Source organism: Mesoplodon bidens (genome assembly GCF_964165515.1).
Source record: "Mesoplodon bidens genome assembly, chromosome: 3".
Classification (NCBI taxonomy): domain Eukaryota; kingdom Metazoa; phylum Chordata; class Mammalia; order Artiodactyla; family Ziphiidae; genus Mesoplodon; species Mesoplodon bidens.
The window spans coordinates 128,482,154-128,498,898 of NC_138178.1; the positions used below are offsets into that span (position 1 = coordinate 128,482,154).

The 16,745-nt window shown below is 35.2% G+C and overlaps 1 protein-coding gene across 3 annotated transcripts in view; it reads right to left on the reverse strand.

Moving 5' to 3' along the window:
* Window positions 1-16,745, reverse strand: part of MAP4K5 (mitogen-activated protein kinase kinase kinase kinase 5) — a 155,333-nt gene that overhangs the window by 75,515 nt on the left and 63,073 nt on the right. For all 3 annotated transcript variants that reach the window (XM_081227155.1, XM_081227153.1, XM_081227154.1), the window contains exons 4-9: window positions 10,661-10,751; window positions 10,144-10,208; window positions 6,951-7,006; window positions 2,271-2,318; window positions 1,824-1,866; window positions 975-1,047 (exon numbers count right to left, since the gene is read on the reverse strand). In XM_081227155.1, the coding sequence (XP_081083281.1) occupies window positions 975-1,047; window positions 1,824-1,866; window positions 2,271-2,318; window positions 6,951-7,006; window positions 10,144-10,208; window positions 10,661-10,751 (376 nt within the window). The remainder of the gene's footprint in view (window positions 1-974; window positions 1,048-1,823; window positions 1,867-2,270; window positions 2,319-6,950; window positions 7,007-10,143; window positions 10,209-10,660; window positions 10,752-16,745) is intronic.

Genomic DNA, 16,745 nt, shown 5'->3' on the forward strand with positions numbered 1-16,745 from the left:
CTGAGCCTGCGCTCTAGAGCCCACAAGCCACAACTACTGAGCCCACGTGCTACAACTACTGAAGCGCGTGTGCCTAGAGCCCGTGCTCCGCAACAAGAGAAGCCATAGCAATGAGAAGCCCACGCACCACAATGAAGAGTAGCCCCTGCTCGCCACAACTAGAGAAAGTCCACGCGCAGCAACAAAGACCCAACACAGCCCCCCCAAAAAAACAAAACAAAAAACCTTATATAAAAACTTGCTAATGAGATTAAAAGACTGAACACATCAAATCTAGTATAAATATCATCCCTGATCAATAACTCTTTGAAGCTCCATCTACAATTTATTTTTGTGTTATGTATGAAGTATGGAGCTACTTTAAAATTCTTTCCAAATAATAAATTATCCAAGCACTGTATATTAAAGAATCCAATCTTTTACATAAACTTTAAATGTCACTTTTATAATACTCATTAAATTATTTTTCACATTAAGGTTTATTACTATGCTTTTTATTATATTTCAATTATCTAACTTCATTAATGAAAGCAGTGTTTTAGAAAGATTATTTTGTTAGTAATAGGTAGGATGCATTAGAAGTAGGGTGGCTGGTGAGGACTAATGGTAGTGTAGGATGCATGAGTTTTAACAAGAAAGTGAAGTCCTAGATTAAAATAGAAGCAATACCAAAGAAAGGGTAATAAAATGACAAAAGATTGTAATACAATTTTCTTTTGAAAATCTCCACCTATGAGTCCTCTCAACACAGCATCCGAGGGACAGTAGGAATTATTAGCACTTTAACACAGGGAAAGCTGGGCAATGGAAATGAGTATCAAAATTCCCTAACCCAATCAGACCTATGATAGTGTCAAGGAGCATGGAAGTCTCCAGACTCCAGTCAAGTATGAACTGTATTACTAAGCAACAATGCTGATCACTAACCTTGAAGAAATAAAAATGCACAAAATACAATTATAATAATATCTTACCAATAAGGGGTTCCAATGAAAGATTTTCTCTTGGCAATGGTAGCTGTTATTTTTGCAGCCACACCAAAGTCAGCTGGTGGGGAAAAAAACAGAACAGAAAATTTTGGTTTTCAATAAAACCACCATCATTTCTATATTTTACACTCAGGGACGCCATTATTAATAATTCAGATAGTAATACTAAATGTATATATATTGAATACCTAAATCTCTTCTTACTTAGTTCAAAACATAATCATTAAAAGAAAATAACTTATTGGTATTTTATTAGAATGAAAACATACTTCATTAAGAACACAGATAATAAAAAAATTTCCATTACAAGTACCCTGAGTTAAGTTGGAAAAAAAAAATCCACCTGGATTGCTTTTATTCTAACACAACCAGGTTAGAATTTTGGTGGTATTTTTCAAAGTCCCTTTTTCTATGTATAAACTTCCTTTATTGCTATTAAACATGGTTGTAAAAAACTAAAGACTCACATAGTTCATTTTTGTCATTTAACACATTAGGGGATTTTACTCTTATTCTTCTTCTTAACTATTAATTTTGATGACTGAATAATGTTCCATAAGTTGATCTATCACAGTTTAACAGTTTTTCTACTGCTAGACCTATGTTTCCATTTTTTCCCTATTATAAATAATGTTATGATTAATACTTTAGCAAATATGGATTTTTTATCTTTAGGATTAACTTCCTTAAACTGAATAAAGTAAAATTACTGGGTCAAAAGATAAACATTATTGTGGCTCTTCATATGAATATTAAATTTGTATAATGTTATTCTCATTTAAAATTATACAAAAATTTTTTGAAAAAAAATTTTAGGAATTTGAAAGAACATACCTAATTTTACATCACCATGATCTGTCAATAAAATATTTGCACCCTAAAACAAAAATACAAATACCATTAAATTAGCATCATAAAGTTCCTTTCAATAAAATTATCAATTTAAACATATTGAATTTATTATTATTATTATTCTTTTATTGAAGTGTAGTTGATTTACAGTGTTGTGCTAATCCCTGCTGTACAGCAAAGTGACTCAGTTATACACATAGAGACATTCTTTTTTTTAATATTCTTTTCCATTATGGTTTATCTTAGGATACTGAATATAGTTCCCTGTGCTATACAGTAGAACCTTATTTATCCATCCTATATATAATAGTTTGCACCTGCTAATCCCAAACTCCCAGTCCTCCCCTCACCCCCAGGCAACCACAGGTCTGTTCTCTATGCCTTTGAGTCTTAAACATATTGAGTTTAAATTGAGTTAAATAAACTTACCTTGATATCTCTATGCATTTTGCCTTTAGTATGCAAATAGGCAAGACCCTGAAGTTTAAAAAAAAAAAAAAGTATGCATTAGCAAAACTACAAACTTTACATCTAAATTTCTAGTTAAAGATCTTATTGAATAAGAAAAACTAGAATGTCCTTTATTTGAGGGGAAAAAAACCTAGATGTGTTTCTTCTTATTAATCAATGTTTACTGTGTTTTAAGACTTTTGAGTTCATTTTCTGATAAAAATCAGAAATATTTTACTATGACACCCGTCACCACAATCAAGATAATGAACATATTCATCACTCCCAAAAGTTCCTCCCACACATAAACACTGATATACTCTGTTGCTATAAATACTTCCAAAATTTTCTAGAGTTTTATGTAGATGGAATCATACAGTATATTCTTTTTTATCTGGCTTCTTTCATTCACAATAATTAATCTGACATTCCTTGTTAATGTGTTATCAATATTTCATTCTTTTTTATTACTGAGTAGCATTCCACTGTACAGGTATTACAGAATTTGTTTATTTATTCACCTATTGATAGACATTTGGGTTGCTGGGCTGTTTCCAGCTTTTGGCTATTATATATAAACGTGCTTTGAAGATTTATGTCAAGTATTTGTATGATTTTTCCCTCTTGGGTAAATACCTAGGAGTATAATGGCTGGATCAGATGGTGGAACAAGTTTAAACTTTTAGGCAACTGCCAAACTGTCTTCCAAAGCAGTTGTACCGTTTTACACTGAAACTAGCAGTGTTCTAGTTAATCCACATTCTCACCAACCTTCCAAAGGTCAGTCTTTTTAATTTTAGCCATTCTAACTGGTGTGTAGTGGTATCTCATTGTAGTTTTAATTCACACGTTTCTAATAACTAATGATATTGAGCATCTTTTCCATGTCCTTATTTGCCATCTATACAGCTTTTTTGGTGAAGCATCTGTTTAAATCTTTTGTCCATTTGTTTATTTGGTGGTTGTTTTCCTATTATTGAGTTTTGAGAGTTCTTTATATACTCTGGATACAAGTCCTTAATCAGATTTATACTTTGCAAATATCTTCCTCTGGCCTGTAGCTTGTCTTTTTATTCTCTTAACAGTGTGTCTTGAAAAGCAGAAGTTTTAAATTTTGACAAAGTCAAATTTGCCAAGTTTTTCTTTTATGGATCATGCTTTTTGTGCTATGTCCGCAAAGGCTTTTATTAACTCAAGATGGAAAAATTTTCTATGTTTTCTTCTAGAAGTTCTAGTTTGAGGTTTTATATTTAGATCATGTGTCTGAACTTATAATAATAAGTTCAATTATTCCAGAACCATTTACTGAAAAACCTATCCTTTCTCCTTTGTCAAAAATCAGTAGCCATATATGCATGGAATTACTTCTGGTCTTTCTATTCTGTTCCACTGAACTACTTATTTACCCTTATGCCAATGCTTACTACTATGCTTTGTTAGTGTAGTTTTATAAGTCTTGAAATTGCTCCTGTTGGCCCTCAAATTTTTTTGTTCTTTTTCACAATTGTTTGACTATTCCAGTTCCTTTGGGTTTCTGTAGGAATTTTAGAATCACCTTGTCAATTTCTAGAGGGGAAAAAAAGAGCTTCCTTTGATTTTGATTGGAACTGCATTGAATCTATACGTCAATTTGGGGAGAACTGATATCTTAATTGTACTGAACTTTCTGATCCATGAATATAGGAATACTACAGATAGCAAAGCTCTCAGTTTACTTAGGTCTTCTTTTATTTCTCTAAGCAGTTTTATAGTTTTTAGTATATAGGTATTTATGCATCTTTGTCAAATATATCCCTAAGAGTATCATATTTTTGTTATTATAAATTGTATTTTTTACTTTCTGACTGTTGCTAGTGTATGGAAATCCAATTGATTTTGTATATTGATCTTGAATCTTGCAACCTTCCTAGTCTCACTCACTAGTTCTAGTAGATACTTTGTAGATTCTATTCCATTTTCTACAAAGATGGTTATGTGGTCTGTGAATAAAGACAGTTTTAATTCTTACTTTCTAGTCTAGATGCCTTTTATTTCATTGCTTTTGCTTTTTGTCCTGGCTAAACCTCCTAGTACTATGTTAAAAAGAAGTGGTGAAAGCAGACATCTTTGCTTTGTTTGACTGGCCTTTGTGGGAAAGAATCTAGTCTTTTACCATTAAATATGATTTAGTCATAAGTTTGCCACAGGTGCTCTTTAGCAGGCTGAATGAGTTCCTTTCTTTTCTCAGTATGCTAAGAATTTTTGTCAGAAATAAATGTTGGATTTAGCTAAATGCATTTTTGTGTGTCTATTTAGATGATCACATGGTTTTGCTTCTCTTTTTGTTTGCTAATATAATCAATTACTTGAAATGATTTTTGAATGTTAAGTCAACACTGCCTTCTAGGATAAACCTCACTTGTTTATGATGTATTATCTTTTTATATATTGTTGGATTACCTTTGCTAACCTTTTATTTTCCTTTTTAATTTTTGTATCTATTAAATGTTCATGAAGGATATTAGTTCACAGTTTTGTTCTTTTGCAAAGTCTGATTTTGGTTTCAGAGCAATGCTGACCCATAAGATGATCTGGGAGGTATTCTCCACTCTTCAATTTTCTAGAAGAGTTTGTGTTGAATTGGCATTATTTCTTCCTTAAATGTTTGGTAGAATTTATCCATGACATCATCTGGCTTGGACTGTTCTTTGTGGGAATAGATAGAGGACTATCCAGATTTCTAATTGAGCTATGATAGTTTGTGCCTTTCAAGGACACTGTCCATTTCCATTTCATCTAAACTGCAGGTTTTTTTGGTATAAAGTTGTTCATAATATTCCTTGGCTACTGAATATCCTTGTCATCCTTTTAATATTTGTAGATTCTGTCATAATGTCCCTCCATTCATTCCAAATATTGGTACCTTGCATCTTCTCTTTTTATTTTTCCTGATAATCTGGTTTATCAATTTTATTGATTTTCTTAAAGAATGAGATTTTGGTTTAATTGATCTTTCTTGTATTATTCTGCTTTCTATTTCACGGATTTCCACCATGATCGTTATTATTTCCTTCCTCTGCTTACTTTGGCTTTAATTTGATCACCTTTTTCTAGCTTAAGGTGGAAGTTGAGGATTTTGTTCTGTGAGTTCAACTTTTTTAGATTCTACTTATAACTGAGATTCTACACACAAATATTTGTTTTTCTGTGCTTGGCTCATTTCACTTAGCATAATGTCCTCCAGGTTCATCTGTGTTGTAACAAATGACAGGATTTCTTTTTTTATGGCTGAATAATACTCCACTGTATTTATAAACCATGCCTCTTTATCCATTCACCGGTTGACAAGACATTAGATGTGGAACTTTGTCAGCATAAGAGAATTTTTAAATTGGAACTAATATATTGGAGGTCATCCCTTCTAGAGCTTCATTTTATACTTGGAGAACTACAACCATAGATGAGATCATGGTCATATACCAGGGCCAGACTGCAAACACAAGTTTTTGTTTTGTTTTCTACCTCCATTCAGTACTCTGTCCATTACTTAAACAGGCAGTGACCTTTGGAAATTAAAACATAAAGAACACTAATCTGTCAACAATTTTCTGCTCTGAGTGCATGATTAGGTTTCTATTTTATATGGATATAAAAAAAAGCAAATTTCTTTGTTATGTAAATATTACAGAAATATAAATTATTTATAAATATGTTTACTTTCATATATCTAACAATAAAATTTTAAAGCATGTGGAAACCAACTCTTCTGGAAATGACTAGAACTTTCTCTTAAATCAGGTCAAATTCCCAATTTCTAAAATATGGAAGAATAACATATAGAACATCAATTTCACTTCTAAACAAATTACACAATCTAGGAAATGTAGAGATAAAAGCAACAATTAACAAGTATCAGTTGTGAATTGCCAAAATAAAAAACACAGTCCCTACTACTTAATCTTGCTTCCTAAAGTAAATGCCTTAAAGTATATGAACAAAATTATTAACTGCTAATTTTTTCAATCAGTAATCTTTCAAGGAACTAACAAAATAAATTGGAAGAAATGCTGCATACTCTATATACCTATTGAAGATTCATAACCTACTTTAACATACTAAAAGCTCTCACAGGATGTGAAATAAGGAAGTAAAGAAATCTCAACTTAATACGATGTTTAGAAGCTTCTAAAAAGGATTCTGATAACGACAGCACTTACTAATATTACACAGAACAAAGATTTCCAGATAACATTCTGGGTTATTGTTATGCAACTTTACTCTCATTTTGGGAGAAATGGTAAAAGAACTCATGTCTTTTGCAAAAGGACTCCTTTTACTGCCATAAAACTTGAAGGGAAAGCTTACACAAGTTGTTATAATTGAGAGGTCTGGTGATTCATTCATGAAAAACAATTCATACCTATGGCTTTCCCCAGCTTTGCAGCAATTGAGGGCTAAGCACTACAAAGTAGAACACCAAACATAACCATTGTGTATACCAGCATCAACTTAAATGAAATTCTGGGACTCATTCACAAAAGAAATAACTAGGCTTACAGAATTACGAGAGGTTAACAGAAAAATTTGGTTTACTCTTTTTCTTTTGGGCAGATCACCATTTTATCATTTTCAACTGTGAAACTAGAACTGCACTTCTATCTACATAAGCAAACATAGTACCTGTAAAGTTTCTCTGCATACATAGGCTATTTGCAATTCTGATAATGGTCCTGTAACTAGAAAGAAAAAAAGAGACCACATCGTTATACACTTGAATACAACAGATTAAAAACATTTTAAAAATGAGAAACAATTATAAAACTTCTGTATAAGTCATTGGGTGACTTCTCCTCATGAGCACATATTATTCTTATAATCAGGAAACAAAAAAAAAGTAAAGTTGAAAATTTTTAAATGAACTTTAAAAATGGAAGATTTAAAACTACAATGAGGTACCACCTCACACCAGTCAGAATGGCCATCATCAAAAAATCTACAAACAATAAATGCTGGAGAGGGTGTGGAGAAAAGGGAACCCTCTTGCACTGTTGGTGGGAATGTAAATTCATAGAGCCACTATGGAGAACAGTATGGAGGTTCCTCAGAAAACTAAAAATAGAACTACCATACAACCCAGCAATCCCACTACTGGGCATATACCCTGAGAAAACCATAATTCAAAAAGAGTCATGTACCACAATGTTCATTGCAGCTCTATTTACAATAGCCAGGACATGGAAGCAAACTAAGTGTCCATCGACAGCTGAATGGATAAAGAAGATGTGGCACATATATACAATGGAATATTACTCAGCCATAGAAAGAAACAAAATTGAGTTATTTGTAGTGATGTGGATGGACCTAGAGACTGTCCTACAGAGTGAAGTAAGTCAGAAAGGGAAAAACAAATACTGTATGCTAACACATATATATGGAATCAAAAAAAAAATGGTTCTGAAGAACCTAGGGGCAGGACAGGAATAAAGAGGCAGACGTAGAGAATGGACTTGAGGACACAGGGAGGGGGAAGGGTATGCTGGGACGAAGTGAGAGAGTGGCATGGACATATATACACTACCAAATGTAAAACAGATAGCTAGTGGGAAGCAGCCCCATAGCACAGGGAGATCAGCTCAGTGCTTTGTGACCACCTAGAGGGGTGGGATAGGGAGGGTGGGAGGAAGACACAAGTGGGAGGAGATATGGGGATATATGTATACATATAGCTGATTCACTTTGTTATACAGCAGAAACTAACACAACCTTGTAAAGCAATTATACTCCAGTAAAGATGTTTAAAAAAAAAATGGAAGATTTGTTCCATAACAACTTTGGACAGTGAAAATATTAAGCACCCATAATGTGCAAAGCACAGTACTAGACATCACAGGATGTTCTATACAAAGCAATGGACATGATCTCAATCCTGAACAATATTTTAAACAATAAAGCTCCCAAATGAGAAAAACATATATAATTAATTAGTTACATACACAAGTTAGAGGACCATAAAGGGATGGATTGTTGAAATATACTAAAAGGCATCATACACTTTTTTTAAAAGTCAAGATATTATTTCCTTAGCATAATTCTTTACTATATCTATCGAAACAAGGAGCTTGATCCAATACCTTACCTAAGTATCCAAAAAGCAATTAGGTCACTTCTGACAACCAAATCTCTCCTATGAAATATAAAATCCTTCTGCAAGTACCAACTAGAGGCTTTGGAAATATGCCTTCCAATATCATGAAAGAATATTTGAAATCCGGGGTGGTATTTGCTGACAGTGAAATCAAAATCAGATACACTTACATGTAATCTTTACTTAAGAAAATATTTTACTACATATTTTAATCACTGGTTCTCTACACCTCCTCAGGAACATAAAATTTTGATTCACAGTAACTTGATAAAATAGGAGTAAAAGAAGGGAAACCACTTTATTAACAGTTATTATAGGTGTAGTTATTCTTGATTACTATGCTATCTAGTATATTATTTACAGGGATGAATATTTTTAGATTCAATTTAATTCAATAAATAGCAGGTTTAATAATGGAAAGCAGAAATTTCATAAAGAAATAAAATTAATGTCTCAAAACTATTCTTTCAATTTAAAAGGGTAAGTAGTAAAATAAATAAAAAATGCCCACTGCATAGTTTTATTAATCCATATCTTCGAGTTCTCATTCTGTGAAAGTGTGGATAAAATTATAAATATTGATATTAGATAAAAATTCTTCATATAAAAGATAATTCTTCATAAAATCATAGAAAATAATTTTATTTATTTATTTATTTATTTATTTATTTATTTATTTATTTTGCGGTACGCGGGCCTCTCACTGTTGTGGCCTCTCCCGTTGTGGAGCACAGGCTCTGGACGCGCAGGCTCAGCGGCCATGGCTCACGGGCCCAGCCGCTCCGCGGCATGTGGGATCCTCCCAGACAGAGGCACGAACCTGTGTCCCCTGCATCGGCAGGCGGACTCTCAACCACTGCGCCACCAGGGAAGCCCTTTAATATTTAGGCTGTACCAGGTCTCAGTTGTGGCACGTGTTATCTTTAGTTGCAGCATGCGAGATCTTTTGTTTGTTTGTTTCAGTTGTGGCATGTGAACTTCTTAGTTGAGGCTTATGGGCTTCTTAGTCTCGGCATGCACGCGGGATCTAGTTCCACAACCAGGGATCGAACCTGGGCCCCCTGCACTGGGAGCAGGGAGTCTTACTCACTGGACTACCAGGGAAGTCCCATAGAAAAGAATTTTAAATCAAGTGGCACAGAGCTGTTTTCTACCAATAATTTTTAAAAATCAACAACAGGGGTAAAATAAAAGAGAATAGTCATTATAATATAATATTATAAGGGAAAGTTCAATTCAGAAAGTTGTCTAAATTAACATAATGCTAAATAAAATACTCCAAATTCTTAAAATTATATATTTTTAATACAAAAATATTATAGCAACAACTAAATTGTTTTCCTAGTTAGCAGCTTAAGTTATTATTTAGACATGTAATTTGCTTTACGTGAGAGTCACCCTTTGCATTTCAACTCTAATTTACAAGGAAGTTTAGGCAGTTTTGTGTGTAGATAAAATACTTCCCTAGAGACTACATAAGACTTGCTAGAGACTACGTCTGAAAAGTAAAATCTGGATTGTTCAAGTACTCTCCGATTTCTCAGTTCAGGCTCCAGCAATTTAACTGAATAACCAACAAAATATAAAATATAGGTTTCTTTTACGCAATACCCAGGAGCAGGACAGAAGAACAGTAAATCTACCTGTTAGTATCCCTTGTTAACTAGAAATGTCAAATAATAGTCATTAAAGTCAAAGTTTTAAAATGTGGAGTCAAATTAACAGTACCATGGTAAATATCTTGAAGTGATCCGCCACCACAGTATTCCATACAAATCCATAGTTTTTCCCGACTAACATGAAAGAGAAAGAAAATTATATTAGTTAGTAATTCTCAACAATAGACGTATCTTGAAGGCTGTCACTCTTCAGCACACAAAGGTTTAGGATACACTGCAACAGGAAACTGCCCTTGCAGTCTTTCTTCAGGATACAGAAAAGCATATTAATTTCAGCTTTGTTCCCACCTTAAATGGTTTAGAACGTGATCAGTTTTATAAGCTAAAACACTTACTTGTAATCATTCATAGTATTTCATTAAGGTTGCCAGATAAGGTATAAATAAATAAATGAAACTGTCATTAATATAAAAGAGTAGACAATAAGAAGACCTGAGAAATTTGAGAACTTGAGACAAATAATTTTTAAAATTTATATACAAACAGCACTTACATGAAAGGGAGGGGGTGTGTGAGCAAAGAAATATGAAATACAAAGACAGAGTAGATGCTTTTGTGTTTTTTACCTGAGATAGCTCCCGAAGTAGGCAACAATGTTGCAATGCTTACATTCTTTAACCATAAATATCTCTTGTTGAATCAAAGAAAAATCATCTCCTGAAAAACAAAATGATAATAAATTGGTCACCATGTTACATTTTGTGTCTCTATCTATAAGAAGGAAAACTTTACAGTAAGTATCAGAGATGAAGAATTAGACATTCTTAATACTTTAATGGGAATGTACACTGGTACATTCTTTCTATAAAGCCAGAAGCCTTAAAAATGTATAAAATCCTAGAACTCATAATTTCACTTCAACATTTATTTTCTTGAGATATGCAGAGATGATATTCTCTACAGTGTTACTTAATAATGAAAGCATGGTAAAATAACTTATGGTACAGTCATAGATATTACAACACAGTTAAAACATGTTTTGATATGAAAACATGTTCATGATATATTAAGTGAAAAAGGGATATTATATATATATATATTATATAAGTACATATGTATACAGAAAAAAATGTCTCAAAAACATACACAATGTTTGTCTGGGTGGTAAAATTTAAAGTAACTTTGCTTTCTTCTTTTTTGAGTTGGATTTTCCAATTTGTCTACCAAAAACCTATTTGGGTTGTTTAACTAGAAAAAGTTATATTAAAATAAAATATTCCTTATTTATGGGAATTTTATGGTTAATATGGGAATACTGCCTAGAATGACATTGTCACCACCAAACTTCATTTTGCATAGAAAGTGTTTCACTCCAGTAAAAGGAGTTTAGAAGTTGATAAAATGATTGCATTTGTATTATGTAAATGCAATATAATGAAGAAGAGCTCGAGGTCTGGGTTAGACATACCTGGATTCAAGTGCCAATTCAGCCATTCACTGGCAATGTAACCTTGGGCAATCTAACTCTTCTGAATCACAGATGAATCCATTAAAGTATCATCTGAATTCATTCCACCTGTTTGGCTTCCTTATCTACCACTTTCCAGAAACATTCCCTACATTTTGGTAACACCAGTTGCTGGCCATTTTTTTTTTTTTTTTTTTTTTTTTTTTGCGGTACGCGGGCCTCTCACTGTTGTGGCCTCTCCTGTTGTGAAGCACAGGCTCCGGATGCGCAGACCCAGCGGCCATGGCTCAAGGGCCCAGCCGCTCTGCGGCATGTGGGATCCTCCCGGACCGGGGCACGAACCCACATCCCCTGCATCGGCAGGCAGACTCTCAACCACTGCGCCACCAGGGAAGCCCAGCTGGCCATTTTTTAAATACATTCTCATGCCCCTAAGCTTCTGTTTATGCAAGTCCCTCAGTTGGGAACACTGTGAGAAAGAGTATGTAGTGCATTTAATACAATATTCGACACAGAATAAATGCAACAGCAGTATTATTCTATGTTGGAGGCAAGAAAGATACAAACAAAAGTGTTCCTTGTTAGGACATCACCATAAGATATTTTTTATTAGATAGTGTTTTGTAATGGTCTTTTGTAAAACAACATCACGTTTAAAACCAGTGGTGTCCGGATAAGCTCTAGCTCTAACTTAAAAGTCATCTTAGAATAACATACAAGGCCAAGAAGGAAACACTTAGAAATTAGGCCTTAGATAAACAAATAAAATTCTCACACAAATCAGAGATATTTTCCCCTTATATTACAACTTTCAATTCAGAGCCAAAACAAAGCTTTAAATATTTTTCTATGCCATAAAATACCTTTTAAAAAAAACAGTCATTACTGATGTGGTTTATACATATATTTAATTTAGATATGATACACCAAATTTATTTATAATCATTATGGCACTCTTTTCAACAGTCCCTTCAAGTTAACATTAATTGATAATTCAGTTAAATAATTTAGTGTTACCAATTTTAAAGAACTAGATAAATCAAATAAGGGTACAATTTTCTAAAAATAAAAATCTGAGCAAATATCTTTAAAGAAAATTTAGCTTTTATTTTTAAAAATGGGAAAACCTGTATTACATGAATGGTTACATATACCTTAAACATAAGTGTACAGTGCAACATTTTACCATTAGAAATTTATTTCAGCAAGCACCAAATAGAGTTCCTAAAAAGAGAGAAAGAAAATAATTTCCTAATAATCTGCCAATAGGGACTTCCCTGGTGGTGCAGGGGTTAAGAATCCGCCTGCCAATGCAGGGGAAAGGGGTTCGAGCCCTGGTCTGGGAAGATCCCACTTGCCATGGAGCAACTAAGCCTGTGTGCCACAACTACTGAGCCTGTGCTCTAGAGCCCGCGAGCCACAACTACTGAGCCATCATGCCACAAATACTGAGCCCACACGCCTGGAACCTGCACTCTCAATAAAAGAAGCCACCGCAATGAGAAGTCCGCACACCACAATGAAGAGTCGTCCGCACTCGCCGCAACTAGAGAAAGCCTGCGTGCAGCAACGAAGACCCAATGCAGCCAAAAATAAATTAATTAAATAAATTATTTAAAAAATAATCTGCCAGTAGAAGGGGATCATCTAAGATAACCCAAAATAGATGATAATTTCATGTTCCCCATTATCAACCAAGGCAGAAGTACGGGATAACTCCTGAAGATTACAGTAAAAAGCTTGCAGCAACGAAGACCCAACGCAGCCAAAAATAAATAAATAAATACATTAAAAAAACAAAAACAACCTGTGCCCCCTGCAATGGAAGCGCATAGTCCTAACCACTGGACTGCCAGGGAATTCCCTACCTAATCACTTTTAAATGTGCACAGAAGTCTTATATCTGAGCTGTGCTGAACAATTCTTCAGTTAGGTCTAGGATTTAGAATATATTTTCTCACAGGAGTAACTTTACAAATGGTGCCTAACTTCTTAATGATGTCTAAATTCTTAAACTGACCTGTAAAAGTCAATAATATGGCTGAATTAAAACTACGAGTAACAGACACTAATTCTTCAGGAAAATCAGCTGAGTTCCACACTACAACTGTGCTCCCAGTAGTCGCTGTGTGAGGTTTCTGCCAGGAAAGACAGGGTCTTGGTGAGACTGAGCGACAGCTTTTTATGACTGTAGCTAGAAGCTAGAATTCACAAGAACAGGTCATTAATAATTCAGATGTTTGGGGACTGTGCCTTCTTTAATACACGTAACTTAGTGAATAAACTTCAGTTTTGAGTATGTTATTCAAATATCTATTTAACAGTATTGTCTTAAGCTTCAATGCAAAGTGGGCAGAATCTTCTATGAACCGAAATTGTACCATGAAGCAGTTTTACATAAAGATAATATTTTGTAGTTCATCCTGAAAGGCAAGTAAGCTAAATACAGTTACTTATCACAGATATAGCTATTCTTTGATGGCTTACATCAGCCTCATCAAAATTACTTGAAATTAGGATTTATTTCATTTTTCTGATTGGGTGATACCAGATCACTGTTACCTTTCACTGAGATACAGCATAAAATCCACTAAGTTCAGAGGCCTCAGGCCTGTAGGTTCCAGCTCTGTTGTTCATGCATAAATGGGTTTTGAGAAGCTATTTTCTCAGAAAAGAGAAGTTTCATTCTTCATACCCCAGCAGTCAACTAGAGTAGTTAAGGATCAGAGCCCCATATCTGCAGTTTTGACTAGGTACCTGTTATTTTCACCTGAATGCCTTGCTAGCACCTTGAATTTAATACGCCTGAGGGTTCCACATCTTCTCTCAGACATCAATTTTCTCTTTGGACTTTCCTACTTGTGCTAATGGCACTTTTTTTTAAAGGACTAACCACTGCCAGCCTAACACAGCCCTCCTAAGAGAATCCACCTCCATGCAGCAGGACCTACTGTGTGTGCCTTGTGGTTTTCTACTTGCTGAACGCACTGAGGTGGGACAAATGATGTTAAAAAATGGGATGAGCCAATCACATTTGGTGTCTTGAAAACCTGAAGCATGGAAAACTGAGTCAGTTGTTAGTTACAGGAGAATCACATTAAAAGTAGAATATCAGAATAAGAGTCCATGAATGACTGTGGCTAAGGTTCCTAGAAATGTCCTACTAAAAACCTGGCTGATGAGTATGTCCTTATATAGGAGGGGAAAAATCCACCAGAGACAGAATGTGTGGGTGTTTTTGCCCTTCTTCTCTGATAAGGGCAGTTGTGTGTTAGGGAACTCAACCTGATAGTCCTAGGAAGAAAACAAGTGTCCCCTTTCAGCCAGAAAGGTGATCCATAGGGAAGAAAGAGAGACAGTAGCTCTGTGTTCGAGATGGTATAGTAGAACCAGTCCAGATTTTCAGTGCTTTTAAGACTGGCTTGAGCTCTGAGAGGTAGCTGTAAAAAAGAACTGAAAAGTGCAGTATTAGTTATAGAGTTCTATATGGTTTGTTTGTTTGTTTATTATATTTGGCTGCGCCGGGTCTTAGTTGCAGCATGCAGGATCTTCATCACCACATTCGGGATTCTTAGTTGCAGCATGCGGGATCTAGTTCCCTGACCAGCGATCTTACCTGGGCCCCCTGCGTTGGGAGCGCAGAGTCTTAACCACTGGACCGCCAGGGAAGTCCCTCTAGATGGTACTGACACAGGAATTTATGTTTTTAATTTTTTTGAAAAAACCACTGTATTAGGGTTTAAGTTTGGCACATTCAGTGATCCCAGCCTTCACCACAGTGTTTCAAGGCTAACCCTCAGAGACAGATTTGCTAATAATAAGGGTAACAAGCACTACAAGATTCTGAAGACCAAGTTTTAAAGGTGGACAAACTCTACCGCTGTCCCTTGTTCCTAAGCCATCTCCTGTCTAGCAGCACACGGCAACCCTCAACTACAATTTTTAACTGAAGTAGGAAGCCCATTCCCCAAAACATGCTACTTTATAAGATACGACCTTAGTATCTGGGGTCACTCTGGAGTCTGGTCTTTGCTTTCAATTTCTTAGCTCTGGATACAATTTTCCAATGCCAGCCGTTTACTTAGCTACCAGTTGCTTCTACTACAATCAGTCCACCAAAATAGCGTTAAGTTAGACTCTAATAATGCCACACTTAAGACATTTATAAAAACATAATAAGGAAAGAGTAGAAGTCTTGGAAGGTAAGAGACTGGAACTGTAGGGCCTTTTGATACTATTGGCAAGTTGACATAAAGGGCTTAAGTGTTCACACTCTGGGAATGAACTGAAGTAATCTGGTTGCATCCCTCGTGTATAATAAGGGTCCTTTGGATTACACTTGGATTCAATATCCTCTTAAGGGTTTTGGTAATCAAATGGGTCCTAAAAATAGTACTTAGCAAATGACTAAAAGCAATATGCCTCTCAGATTTTAACAACAACAACAAAAAGGATCCTAGGTATTAAAAATCTGATCGTGGCAAAATGAAAGGCAGCCATACGATTCATCATATCCCTCCCTGAAACAATATGGTAGTAGATCATGAATTTAATACTGAGGTTAATTCATTAAACCAATATCTATAACTACATAAATAGCTGCTGACGTAGATCAATTTAAAGGGCTTAAAGAATGAGCCATAGTGTGGAAGAGTCACTTAGTGCTTCAAACAACAGGGCAGTTTGCAGCAAGAAAAGGACAATCCCAATTTCTGGAACGCCTGGCCCAAGACATAAAGGGAAACGGCATCATTATGAAGCCTAAACCAAAATCAGAAAGTGATCTCTGGAATTGCTGCATCATAACCCCAGCTGACTTTCCAACTGCAACCAATTAAAAAAAAAAAAAAGAAAAGGATCCTGGTAACTGGAAAGCGAGTATCTGGGAGGAGGCTGAGTAACTCCCAGGACCCTGGCAAAGTACTTACTACTACGTCCTCCTTTCCAGCAAAAGAGGAACAACCACCTTACTGAGATGTGGCCTATGATTGGAATGCCAACACAGCATGGACTAAAAAATAAACAAAATCAGGGCTTCCCTGGTGGCGCAGTGGTTGAGAGTCCGCCTGCCGAGGCAGGGGACACGGGTTCGTGCCCCGGTCTGGGAAGATCCCACATGCCGCAGAGCGGCTGGGCCCGTGAGCCATGGCCGCTGAGCCTGTGCGTCCGGAGCCTGTGCTCCGCAAGGGGAGAGGCCACAACAGTGAGAGGCCCGCCTACCGCAAAAAAAAAAAAAAAAAAAA